Source organism: Hippichthys cyanospilos, chromosome 19 (assembly GCF_059441005.1).
Source record: "Hippichthys cyanospilos isolate Australia breed blue-spotted pipefish chromosome 19, RoL_Hcya_1.0, whole genome shotgun sequence".
NCBI classification, from domain to species: Eukaryota; Metazoa; Chordata; class Actinopteri; order Syngnathiformes; family Syngnathidae; genus Hippichthys; species Hippichthys cyanospilos.
This window is the reverse complement of record NC_142387.1, coordinates 8,981,470-8,994,569: the sequence shown is the minus strand read 5'-3', so window position 1 is coordinate 8,994,569 and position 13,100 is coordinate 8,981,470. Positions and strand designations below refer to the sequence as shown.

The 13,100-nt window shown below is 39.9% G+C and overlaps 1 protein-coding gene across 2 annotated transcripts in view; it reads left to right on the top strand.

Moving 5' to 3' along the window:
• Positions 1 to 11,605, top strand: part of znf438 (zinc finger protein 438) — a 32,670-nt gene extending 21,065 nt beyond the window's left edge. Inside the window, exons 1-3 of one of the 2 annotated variants that reach the window (XM_088441882.1) lie at positions 5,705 to 5,845; positions 8,521 to 10,272; positions 10,867 to 11,605. In XM_088441882.1, the coding sequence (XP_088298008.1) occupies positions 8,549 to 10,272; positions 10,867 to 11,458 (2,316 nt within the window). In that variant the 5' untranslated portion in view covers positions 5,705 to 5,845; positions 8,521 to 8,548 and the 3' untranslated portion in view covers positions 11,459 to 11,605. Of the gene's footprint in view, positions 1 to 5,704; positions 5,846 to 8,520; positions 10,273 to 10,866 lie in introns of those variants that run through there. The other variant, XM_088441881.1, reaches the window with a different exon arrangement.
• Positions 11,606 to 13,100: the final 1,495 nt, after the last annotated feature.

Below are 13,100 nucleotides of genomic sequence, written 5' to 3'. Positions count from 1 at the left end.
ATAAAAATAGCTCATCTATCCACCCATCACATTTTTTTTTTCAATTTTGCCTCTCCTCTGCAATCCCTTATACGTTGTGATCCTTTCTACCTTTCCCTTTCCACTTTGTGTGTCTGTCGGTGTTTGCAGTGGATTTAACGCAAGATTAAAAGCTTACGCAAGTCTTTGTAACATTAAGGTTTCTCCTGCACCTGTCATTACCAATCTCATCCTAATCTGGGATCATAAGATTTCTTTTAATCAAGAAACCTCTCAGGATAACATTTAAAACAGTAGTTTCGTGAGATGCCAACCATGTCCTCTAGCCACAAATCAATCACTTCAACTGTCTCTTCTACCTGGTCTCTTGCATCCTTTCACCTTCCTTTCCGTCTTTAGAGTGCTTGCTTCCTCATTAATTAACAGGAGATAGTGAGGACGGGCATGTCTTTGATGTTTAATCTCCCCTATGATTTTCATAACTTGTGTATTTACAACTACCGTTGAATATCAGGAGGAGGAGAACTTTTGTGTTGGACCACATTACATTTTGGGACACTGGCCGGTCTTTGATGTTTCTTCCATCCACCCCTTCTGAATATGGCTTATCCTGTTCAGGTGTAGCGTGGACTGTACCGAAGACAAATGTATGTCTGATTTTTTTTTTATTTGAATTTTGCCCCCCTTTCTGCCTTTTCAACTGTTTCAACTTTTCAACTATTTTTCTAAGAAGTGGAAGAACAATTCTTCCTGCAAGTATTCTTCCAAGTTGGCGTTGCCTTCAATTGCTTTCTTTGAGTCACATCACTTTAATGGCTCAACCAAGCCAGAGGTGCCTTTTTTGTTATAGCCGAGCTTTTTATATATATATATATATATATATATATATATATATATATATATATATATATATATATATATATATATATATATATATATATATACACACACACACATACACACATGCGCCTGTGTTGGGTTGCTCTTGAGTTGCATTACCTTCACCCCCACCTCTGCCTCTCATTTTGCCTTCTTCCTACCTTGGGCCCATCACGTCCCTGAACCAGCTGTAATTAGCATCCACATAACACTTGTTTATTTACTCAGGTACCGAGAAAAGGGGAGGGAGGTGAGAATGAAAGGGATCGTTGGAAGCAGAAAGCTAAGGAAGGGGAAGAGGCGATGAGGGGCTGGGAACAGGAAGAGAGGGAGGAATGCTTCACAAAATCAAAGCGCTATGAGACTCTCTTTCATATTGGATGCATGAGATAATGATACTAAGAACGACATGATGCAAAAAAAAAAAAAAGTCAAAAATTAGATGTGCAGAACTTTCCACTTCGACAAGCCACTGCTTTTCCAATGTTTTATCCGAGATGCAGAGGGGACCAGAATTAGCATGCCGGCATCTTCCTTCCTCTCAGATTCCCCATTGAATTTGTCCCATTGAGTCGAGGGATCATTAAGGTGTTTGTGTCCCAGTAGAGGTTGCAATGACGCCCCTTCTCCCCAGGCAGTGCCAATATGAACAAAACTCTTTTTAAGATGCTGTGTTGAAGTGTTTATTTCAAATATTATAATGTTTATATATTAGAGCTACAGTACATCACACATTGCATCCTCTTGTCTTTGAGCAGAGCATCAAATCGTGCTGATGAATCTAAAGTGGTTTCGTGGTAAACTAGGAAAAAGGGGAAGTGTTTTTTCCCCTCCCTGTGGTTACGATGCTTTTTGTATCATTAGTAACTTGAGATGCAAGACCGTTGATCTCTAATATGGTTGTGTTATTGGTATTCCTTTGGTAATATAAGCTCTAGTTGACGGGGTACAACCAAACGTTCGCCCTTATAATCTATAATCTATAACGAAAGGGAGTCAAGTCAATAATTCATCAAATTTTGATATATATGCATCTAATATTTCGCATGATATTATATTTGATATCTGATACAGAAACCGTTAAAATCCATTATATCCTGTGATGCGCCTTCATATACTCTCTAGGTGTACTCTCGTTTGAGAACCACCGTTGTAGAACATCAAGTTTGAATACTACATACTTTTTTTTTCAATGGTTTCTTTTTTTCAGACAGTCGATGTGCACGTCTTGTTTCTCTGCCGACTGCTCTCACTCAACATCTTATTTATTTCATCAAGCTCCCCTCCATTTTCCTTCCACACTCCTTAGTGCTGTTTGACCTATTCGAATGGGTCCAAATGTCACCGCGTAAGGAAAGGTCAGGTAAAGGTTTAGCGTTGCAAAGTCTGGATGACTAAGACCGTCTGGCTGCCTGGGGAGGGATAGGGTGTTAACACTTGAGACCACAAACACACATTTCTGGACAGGCTTTTGGACACACTGCTGTCACCTTCACTCTACATTGATGCCACTCACGTCCAAATCCTTTTTGCCGTAATAATTATTTATGTGTAAGCTTGTAAATATGTCTATTTGGTTCATCTGTGAACACATTATTTATTCACTTCCTTTGGGTGATATACAGATTTGCTGAAAGTATGTCAAAGGTCATTGGTTGAAAGAGGTTAATGCAGTGTTTCTCAGTTATTTCGTCCATGTTTGACCCAGGGCAATATAACCAAATATAAAACATCAAAATTTCAGAAGAAGAGCCTCACCAAGCCAGAACTATCATTTTTGACAAAGCCCCCCAAGGAAAGAGAAAAATTTGCCCCTAGCACTCCACTACCTGTGGTAACTAAAAAGATCATTATCTAAGAAAAAAATGATATAGATACCTAAATTTCTATCCTTTTTAACCACCATTTAAATCAAGTTCAGCAAATGTTAATTCTACTAGCTTAACTCTTTCAGTGCCATGAACGAGAATTCTCATCTTTTAATATAGTAATAACAATAATAAATACTACAATTCTCATCAAATACCTTTCGTTATGGAGGGTAGCTGACACCCTTGACTAATGCTTACCTAATATAAGCCATTTGAGCACTGGAGTGATAACTCTGACCATTGGATGGCAGTGTTTCCACACTTCCAACACAGATATTACCTACATGCAATTCAAAGTAAGGAATGGAAATCAATCTTTCATATGGTAGCACCCACATTTACATAGACATAGCACATGATATTTCCTCAACATTGAAAGATGAGTGAAAATGCTAACTATACTGGCCCTCTCGAGGTTTCTTTTTCCAATAATGCTCGGCACTAAAACAGTTAAAGTGAATGAAAGTGATAAATATGTCAATTCTTATCAGAACACCCAAACATACTTTGACAATGAGGGCGCCACTGCAACATTTAGTGTCATAGTTATGCAATTACACGACACAGCTCAAAAGCAAAGCCCGTTTCCCTACCCCTGCCATCACAGTGCGACCCCCCCGACTGTATGAGAAGGACTGGGCTAATAGCGTTTTGACCAACCTCCATATACATTCAGGGAATGCATATACTATTGATTTGCACAGAATGTGAACAGTTTTATTTGTATGTGGTCAAAAAGGCAGTTAAGTCCATTTATGTCAGTTTAAGGGATACCATATGAGGAATGGAGGGTCTCAACATCGATTCATTTTCATCCACATGCAGGCTGAATCGGCATGGCCCTAATTGGAATGGATTTCTCCCGTGCATTGATTTGCTCAGGTGACAGTGGATGACATATGGTTCCGTGTTTGTTTGTACATGCCATGCATACCATATGGTGCTGTGATAGAGAGAGAGCAACACCTTTCATTGTTGTGCAACGAAAAGACAGAAGTAGCAGCTGGATGCTATCAAATCGCTATTTGTGGGCCTTTCTAGCTGTTTCATCCAGCATGAGCCGTGGGCCGAATCGAGGACCACTGCAAACACCGATTTTCATTTTCCCCATGACTGCGTTTGCTCCGGACACAAGAGAGCTTAACTCTCCGACACACACAAATGCATGCGGTTTTACACTTAGCTTAAGTTGAAGACTGTTTTCGCCAACAGTGATTGAGCAGTTTACATACATAGGGGAAAAATAATCTCGCAACAGATAACGCGGATAAACAAGTTTCCTCGAGTGGAATAAAATTGAACTGTTTGAAACAAAAAAGACAACCGGTAAAAATATTCACATGTATTGATCTCTGTCACATGTTTGCTTGTAGGAAGGGGATTGTGAAAGATGGCTGGTAGACATGGCTTCGCACAGCCGGCTGTCCCCGACCCCCCATGATCTGCTCTCTTATCTAGCCCAGATCCTGGCCTTTCATCTGCGCTAAAACCTGGGGGAGTTTGGCCTCTGCTGTGTTTTTGCCCCTCCCTCTCCCAAACATGGACACTTAGTTCATTCCAGACCAGCTCCATCTCTAGGCCCTATCTTCGAGTCCCAGATGAGCATTGCTTTCCCTGATCAGAGATAACAAACCTCACAACTATGCTCTCTGCTGTCCCCTCCTTAGAATACAAGTTCAGTGTAAAAAAAAAAAAAAATGGATGGAGTATGTCTTGTTTCCTGCTCTCAGCCAATGCGGAATGATGCAAGTAAACAGTACTTGCAAAAAAAAAAAAAAAAAAAAGACAGAAACAGTAAGTTTAAATTAAAGGGCTCTGCAAAACGCTATTTCAAAAACAAAAATCAATTTCTAGACTACTTCTGTCCGGCAAAAAAAAGTGGAACCAACCCCAGTATATTCGATTTGACAACGAAGGTACCAAAATAGTGTGGTTGCGCAAGAGAGTGTTTTCAGACAATTACACAATCATATAAAAACGTATTCTTAAAATAAGAACGTTCACAACAGAAATTCAAGCAGCCCTGCAATGCAGACATGTTAAAACCTATTTCAATGTTCTAACAGTCCTACAAATTTGAAGTCTTTTTTTTTTTAAGTCCCTTTAAGGTCACGAATCAAGAATGGAAAATCTTGAACAGCGATTAGATAAAGGGGTTCTGTGTGTCAAAACATTCTCCTCCTTGAATTAAAAAAAATGTTGCTCACCATTGAGTACTGCGTGTAATGCATGAAAAATTGTGCAGCATCTTTAAGCCTACTTTCTCTGCTGTTGAAACATGACTTCCAGTTGCCCTAGTGGTGGTTGAGAGTAACTACACATTTGATGACTCAAGCTTCAGGACGTTCGGAAACACTCGGAATGCGTAGTTAAAACCTAATTTTTAATCGGACTATGATTGACAACTTGCTAGAAATGACCTGTATGTCTTGCAAATCCTATGAAAGAAAATTTTAACAGCGCCTATAAAACTTTGCTCCCTGACCTTTAAAAGTTTTATGTTTGGACGTTACAGTGGTCATATCACAGCTTATTTCAAACAATACTTGTCAAATGTTACTTTATTGTGGCACTTAACATGTAAAAATGAAACTTTTTAGTACAATTGTAACATGTTCAGCCAAATCAACAAAATCAAATTCATGAAAGATGTAAGGAAAAGGCATCATAGTATTGTGGAGTTTGAACGGTTTTGCCAAAACATCATGTACTCTCATGCAGCTATTATTCTACGTTTGTATTTTTTATTGTGGTAGCCATAATATATAGTGTACATCATCATGGCAGCAGTACTTTGGAACTCAAACCATTAAAAATATTTAAAATTAGCAATCAATCTTTAGTTGTACAGATCAAGGGCATCTAGTGATCTGACATCCTTATTCTTCTCCTAAATTTGTGATTTGTATTGTCTTTTAAGCGCATTGACCATTTATGGTTCCTGGAAAAAAAAATGCACTCTGGAAGACACTGCACTTTCCACATCTCTACAGCACAACTTTAGCTTGGCTCGAAAGTATTAATAACTAAGGCCAGTTTTGTCTGCCATCTTATTTTTCTTCAGGGGGCGACATTTCTGCATGTGTCCCAGCTCTGTTTGAGCATGTCAGCCAAAGGTGTGTGTGTGTGTGTTTTTTTTAATGCTCTCTTCATGCTTGGTCTGCTCTTACACTGCCCTCCTATTCAACCCTGACCTCTTCCATGCATAAACATACGTTCCTCACCTCTCACCCCCTGGCTTCACCTGGTAATCTGTCTCTCCTTTCTCTCTATCCCCGCATCCTCTTAAAAAACAAAACAAAACAGCATCATCCTAGTTCTAACCTATGACCTCAGTCAGATTAAACCTTTTAAAATGCAATGGCAGATTGGGTGGAATCTATCACCTCCACATGGATTTGTATTTTAACTCCTGAATGTGATTCCCCTCTTGATCGGCCATTATAAGCTCAATAATCATAAATTTTGGAGCCCCTCACTGCTCACTGTTGACTTTGTAAAATAGTCAGACCCTTTTGGTTTTCTTTTAGGTTTCAATTTTTATATTTGCACAACTTTCCAGTGCTCGACTGTGAAATAAACCCAGACTGTAAAATTGAGACCATTGTAAGAGAAGAATGCCTTGGACTAGTTAGATGTGACTGAGCTTCAGTTGTCAACATGAAGCTAGAACCTATTGGACAACAATATTAAAAGTAATTCAACAATTTTTTTTTTTGGTGGAAATAATCAGCTTTAACCCTTGTGGCATTATGTTACAAATGATAGAATTTACTTTTTTTTTAATGATATCATAAAAGAATCAGTGGGAAAAAAATCACTAGGGAGCTGAAATTTCCAGTAAATTATTAAAACATGTAAAATTTAATTTCTATGTGATTGCAGCTGGACATGCAAGAATGTGTTTACAAAAATCATCATTGTCCAAATTTTGGACCATATTAAATCATTATCACAATTTTTAAGATGCAATTTAATAGGTTTGATTACATTGACTTTCTGCGATTTTTGCAACATTCTGTTGAGCGGCAGTCAAACTATGTCAGCAAACTGAAAATTCTTTGTTGACTTGTGTTTCACCTTAAGACAGTAGGTGGTGGTAGAGACCAGTTAATGGCTATGTCTTACAATGACATCTTCACGTCACAGGCGATAGACAGACCAAACCATTTTTCAATTTTTTTGTGGGTGTTAATACATTTAACCTACATAAGACCAGATAGAACTAATTGCACTGAACAATTTGAGTGGTTGAAGGAAAAAAATATTCATAAAACACTTTAATTACTACACCTTTAAAAACATTTACAAAATTAGGGGGAAAATGCAATGTATCATTTGCTAAGTGTGTGCTCAAGGGTTAAATAATGGTTTCATGCAGAGGTTTCAGAATTAACATTTAATTCTAAAACCCTGACACATCTCTTCAAAATCCAAACCAAGGTGTATTGCGCCTTTTATGAGAAATCAGTCATGCTCTGTTACAAAAGAAACAATGGCTAGCATCCCTTGGTTTTATTCCACTGAGCGTTCAGCCACGGTAACAATCAAAGTACTATCAGCTGTCTACTGTGTATAGAGAAGGAATACCTCCGGTTTTATGGAGCTGTCATGTGGTCAGGTACTGTGTAAATATTCTTTGCACAAAAACACTTCCAGCTGTTAAACATGATGCCTTTTGCTGTTTCTCATTACTGCCTCTTTTTGAAAAAGATGTTATCTCGCTGCAGTTTTTTTTTTTTCTTGTCACAGTTTTTGTAACACCACCAGATTGCTTTTTTTAGCGACTGCTATAAGAATGTGGATTTGGAATAATGTCTGTTTTTAATGGTTCTATGGAAATCAGTCTTATGAAACTGAAGTCGTCGTTAGCATAGTCTTTTTTTTTTTTTTTTTTTTTTTTTACTATTGGGCTTTGATGTATTACAGTGTTTTGTCTGTCACCTTTTATATAAACATGTTTTTTTACGGTAGTTTTCACTGTAGGTTCTTAAATTGCAAAAATTGAGATTTAACTTTGTCCAATCCTTTGATCTTGACATCAAAGGCAAACTGAAATTTCACCCAGATGGTGACAAAATGTCAGAGTTAAAATGGCACTACCGATGAAATCACAATACCAGGAGTGTGCTATCCCTTGGCTAAAATATTGCTAGAATGGTGTGTAAAAAAAAAAAAAAAGTCCCAAAATGATCAAAATACTGCACAAAGGTTAAAAAGATTCTCCATTTTGCAACACAGACATAAAATCAAGTTTCAAAACATAATTCATTAAGAACAATGAACAAAGAACAAAGCTTGATAAAATATAATCCCAAAAAAATATAAAGGTCATCAATAATATTTTTTAGTGTCGATAGATGATCCTTTTCAGAGTTATCAGGCCCTACTAGTGGTACTTTCCAGGAAGTGAGTTGGGGGGCTGACGCAAGTAATTCACTGCAATGGCCCAGCAGGAACTATGACTACACGCTGAGTTCAAATCAAAGAGGGTATTCTGTCCTTAGCCTTGGGGGACAAGATAACTACTATGTGTGACCAAAGAGATATGGCTAAACAGACAGCTTGTCACACTGGTGCAGATACTTTTTTTGTCCTATATTTGATTTTCCCGTTTGAGCTGTGCACCATGAAATTGAATTGACATCCAACAGTTCATGAAAATTATTCCGAAAAGAGGTCTCTAAAATGTTCATGTCCACCAGCAAAAGAATGCAGATGTTTAGCTGCAAGGCTATGGAAAGTTTGGGTCCGAATATCCAAATCTAATACAGTTATTTTTGCTTTTCAGCTGGTTTCCAGTGAATCCAGCCATTCAAATGAAGAGCCTTCAGTTCCGCAGCATCGCCCCCAAGGGCCCAGTCATTGTGCCTTCCCCTTTCTCTACACTCCTCGCCTGCCAACCTCCCTCTGCCCTCCCTGAACCCAATAGTGGCTCAACCCCTAAATCCATCGTTATGCCTACTCAGAACTATGCACTGATGCAAATAGCTGGTCAAGGTGGCACATTCTCTCTGGTGGCACTGCCCCATCCTTCCTCCTCTCAGACCTCACAGCAACAACTTCAACAAAGCCAGTCAATCCTAAGGAGTATTAAGCTGCCCATACCCAGATATAAGCCTGTGAGGAGATCAGGAACCACAGATAAGGCAAAGTCAGCGCAGATGGCTCTAAGGGTAAAAAACGCCTCTGGGGTTGCTGCGACAAAGAAGCTGGTGAGCAGCACGTCTTCATTGATTAGGATAAAGAAAGAGGTGTGCGTGGTCGCTCAAAATCAAAAACCAAAGGAGGAATCGTCAGAGCAGGTCCTTTTTATAGACCCGGCCCGTTCTGAAATATCAGTCCCTGCCCTTTTACCAGACAATGCGGTCTTGTACCCGGGGTCCCAACTAGAACAAGCCCCGGACAAATCTGAACAATCAGCGGCAACTGCCGTTACCCAAAATATATGCCCACTTTCTTCAGTCCCAACTGCTCCAAAGATGTCGACGGGCAAATCACTGGAGCAAAATGGTACTATGATGAAGGTGTGCCAGTCAAAGGCGCCAAACAGTATCACCGTTATCTCTCCAGCCATCTTCAGTAAAGCAGTTCAGATTGTCCCTTCCCCTCCTAAGGGTAAGCTGCCCATCCCTCCCTACTCTAAAATGAAGACCACACTCATTCCAGCTGCCAAACTCAACATGTCCCAAGATAAGAAGGATTGCTTAAGCCAACCAGCTCCCATGAGCCCCAAAGACCCTCCATCTTCGATCCACGATCAAGCTCGGGGTAGTAGCAAGGAGCCAAGCTCATCTTGTGAGCCCCAGAGTAAAAACTCGGTCACTCCGGTGTTGGGTAATAAGAAGCTGCCGGTAAACAAGAGAGGCAGAAAAAGGAAGACAATGGAAGACATTTTAGCATATGAGGCCCGAAAAAAGAGGTCATTGTCCTTTTTTCGCAGAAGGGTCCCCGAAAAATCATCAGTAATCACATCAAGTTCCAAGCAACAAGAAGTTGATATTTCGAAAAAGTATCGTAGCATTCAGCCCAAACCAATGTTGGTGATGGAAACACTTCCCCAGCTACTTAGCCTACCTGCCAGTACTTCAGAAGGTCAAGAACTGGAGCTTGTACCGAGTCATCAACTCCAAACAACAACTGCAACTAAGGACCTAGATTCTCCTCCCCTAGAACCCCCGGTCGCTTACCATCGGAGGAGTTTGTCCCGTTCCAGAATCAGGTGCTCGATCCATCGTTGCCCCACCTGCAACCGCTGCTTCCAGTTTCAACGTCACCTCCAAAGCCACATGAACAGTCACACCAGCAGCCGACCGTACATATGCCCGGTGTGCCGCAAAACCTACACCCATTCAGGCAGCCTGAGAACCCATATGAAACTTCACCATTGTGAAGCTCGATCCTGCCGGTCTCTGAGCTGCGAGTTCTGCAAAAAGTCCTTTGGATACGTGGGCGTGTATTTCAGCCATCTGCGAGAGGTGCACAAGGTCTTGCTTACAGTGGAACCGTCCATTAAACGTCATGAAGAGAACGTGCCTGAGGGGTAAGATGATTCATTTTATCCTCTCTGACAAAAGTGTTGCTTTCAGACCGTCTGTTAATTCATTCCTTGACTGCACCAGTAACTCAAAACACTCGTCTCAAATCATCTTTATAAATTGAAATGAAAGGGAATGCAATTTATATAATCCTCCCCAGGAAAACAAACAACTTTTTTTTGTGTGTTTTTAAATAATAAAATATAGTCCCATCAGTTTACTACTGCTTATCTGAACAGCCCAGACTTCCTCTGGCTCCTCTGTGGAGACATGTCCAGGCAGTCCCGAGCCAGCCAAGAGACATAGTCTCTCCAACTTGTCCTGGGTTGTCCTTTGGGGCAAGAGACATGCCCAGAACTCTTCACCAAGAAAGGAGTCTAAGAGGCATCCTAACCAGATTTTTGAGCCCTGTGGGCTACTCATTCGATCCCCAGAGGCTACCTGGTGACCGCGGGCACCGCATTGGTGACCACTGCTCTAACGTATGTGTTCATTGGGCAATAACCTTCACCATGCGGGTCTGGAGCATTTCCCCTCAAGCTGTCTCACATCTGTGTGAGTCAATTTTCATCAGGTATTTATTCATCCTCTCCCAACAGGTACAACTCAAAAGCTTCTGACGAACAGGATCTCGAAGAATCTGTGGAGCTGCAGATTAAATGCGTCCGCTGTCAAGTGGTCACCTCCAATTTTGCCGACATGAAGATGCACCTTGTGTGTGTTCATGGAGAGGAGATCCCGTCAACACAACTTCAGGAAGGTGAACCATCACCGGATGGTCGTACTGCTGAGGAAGAACTGATTAAACATGCCGCACACTACTGCTGGCAGCTCAACAAGAAACGCAACCTTGTCAAGTGCAGCAACTGCGATAAGGAGTTCTTCTCTTTTGCAAAACTCAAGCGGCACATTGTGTTCCACCAACGTGGACATGAAGGGGAGGACAGGGAGACTGTTGCGACGTCAGCTGCCGTCGAATGCCTCGGGGTACTTGCGGTGGGTTCTGCCTTTAACTGTGTACTGTGCAGTAAGGTGTTAGATACTAAACAAGGAACTCTGGAGCACTGGAAGGATCTGCACCACTGTGAGAAACCCGACTTACTGTGGGCTGCCTTGAGCTCCTTCTCAGGTTTGGAAGACAATGAAGCCGACAGGGACACTCTGGTTTCTGTTGTTCTTAGTCCACATTAGGCTACCCAACATGGAGCCCATTTACCTGGAACTTGTCGTCACATTCACTCTGTTGTAACCTTTAGCGAGGCAGGGATTTATTGTTTTACTCATGTTTATGTTCTCAACTTCTCCCATAATTTATATATATATATATATATATATATATATATATATATATATATATATATATATATATATATATATATATATATATATATATATATAAACATATATAAAACATCCGTATTTTTCATAGATACATTCAGTAGTAGCCCTGAATGTAGATTTGGTCCAACTTGTGTGGAACATCTGCATTCAATAACACACATGAAAGTACTTTTCGTTGTCTATAGTCAAACAACAACAACTTTGTTTGCAATGGGTCCTAGGTTGTTCTGTGTGTTTATTCAGGAAAACAGGACTGTTTTTTCTTTCCTGTGTATTGACAATATTGCAAGAACAACCCAAAATAATTTGCATGGTGTGGCACCGTCACTAGTAAGTGTTTTGTTTTTGTTGTTTTTTGTATGAGCCAAGGGGTGTAAGTAGTTTAGCTAAGACTATCTACACTGGAAGACCGTATCATCTGTTGGCCCAAAAGAATGGAGATATTGCTAACTGTAATGAAAAATTGTAGCATTAAAGGCACTGTACTGTTTTGGGTCATACGTAGGAGTATTTGGGCAACACTGGATTAGGTATAGATTATAAATTCCCACACTGCATCATACTGTGCGGGTCTTAATCAGAAAAAAACGTTTACAAGATCACATTAAATCAGTGATTACAGAAACACGGAAATGCCAATGTCGTTAGCGTTTCTTTTATTTTTTAATTTAAGCTACAAATAGTAGTCGTCAACGTTTATGGTTGTATTTTTTTTTAACCTTGTATTTCAATTTAGTAGTTTTGCCTCTCTAGTCTCAATATTACAATGTTATTCCCATAAAATTAACGAGATCCAAACATGATTTACAGCTTTTAGCAACATTTAGACTTAATTCTCTTGCATTTCTTTACCAAATTTCCCCCCTAAAATATGGAAATATTAGCTACAGTATTTCCATTTTGTTTTGTGTGGTCCAAATTCTCCTTTGTATGGTCAGATGCCAACTTGAACCCAACAACACCTGACCAGTACTCATGGCCTTTAAAAGAATAAATAAAAGTACTCCATGTGTTACGCGGCTTCAGTTAGGTAGCCAAAACGTCTTGACTTGTTGCTTGCCTATTTCTGTATTCTGTGACACGCCAAGGTTCTATTCACAAAAGTGATTGTACATCTGTGTTTAAGCTTTTAACCACTGACATGATACTGTTTTAGCTAGTTAATGTTGTTGCCAGCTCATTGTATGCACCTCAAGAAATCTATTGACTCTCTCTGTAGAGCTTCATGTACTGTTGTCCAGAGAAATATGCTATTTTATACTAGATTAATACAGAGGTCTTTAAGTGTGGTTGTGGTAAATGAGGTGTCACGGAGATGTTTGTTTGCTTCATATTTAATGTCTTGGTTGGGAGTTACCGTATTTTTCGGTCTATAAGGGACATTGCTGAAAAAAGGTACAGTAAATGTCTGTAAAGTTAATTAAACTTCAGTTCTACATCCGAAAAGAAAGTGTAGATAATTCAAAAGATCCATTAGAGAGTTTTGAGGAAA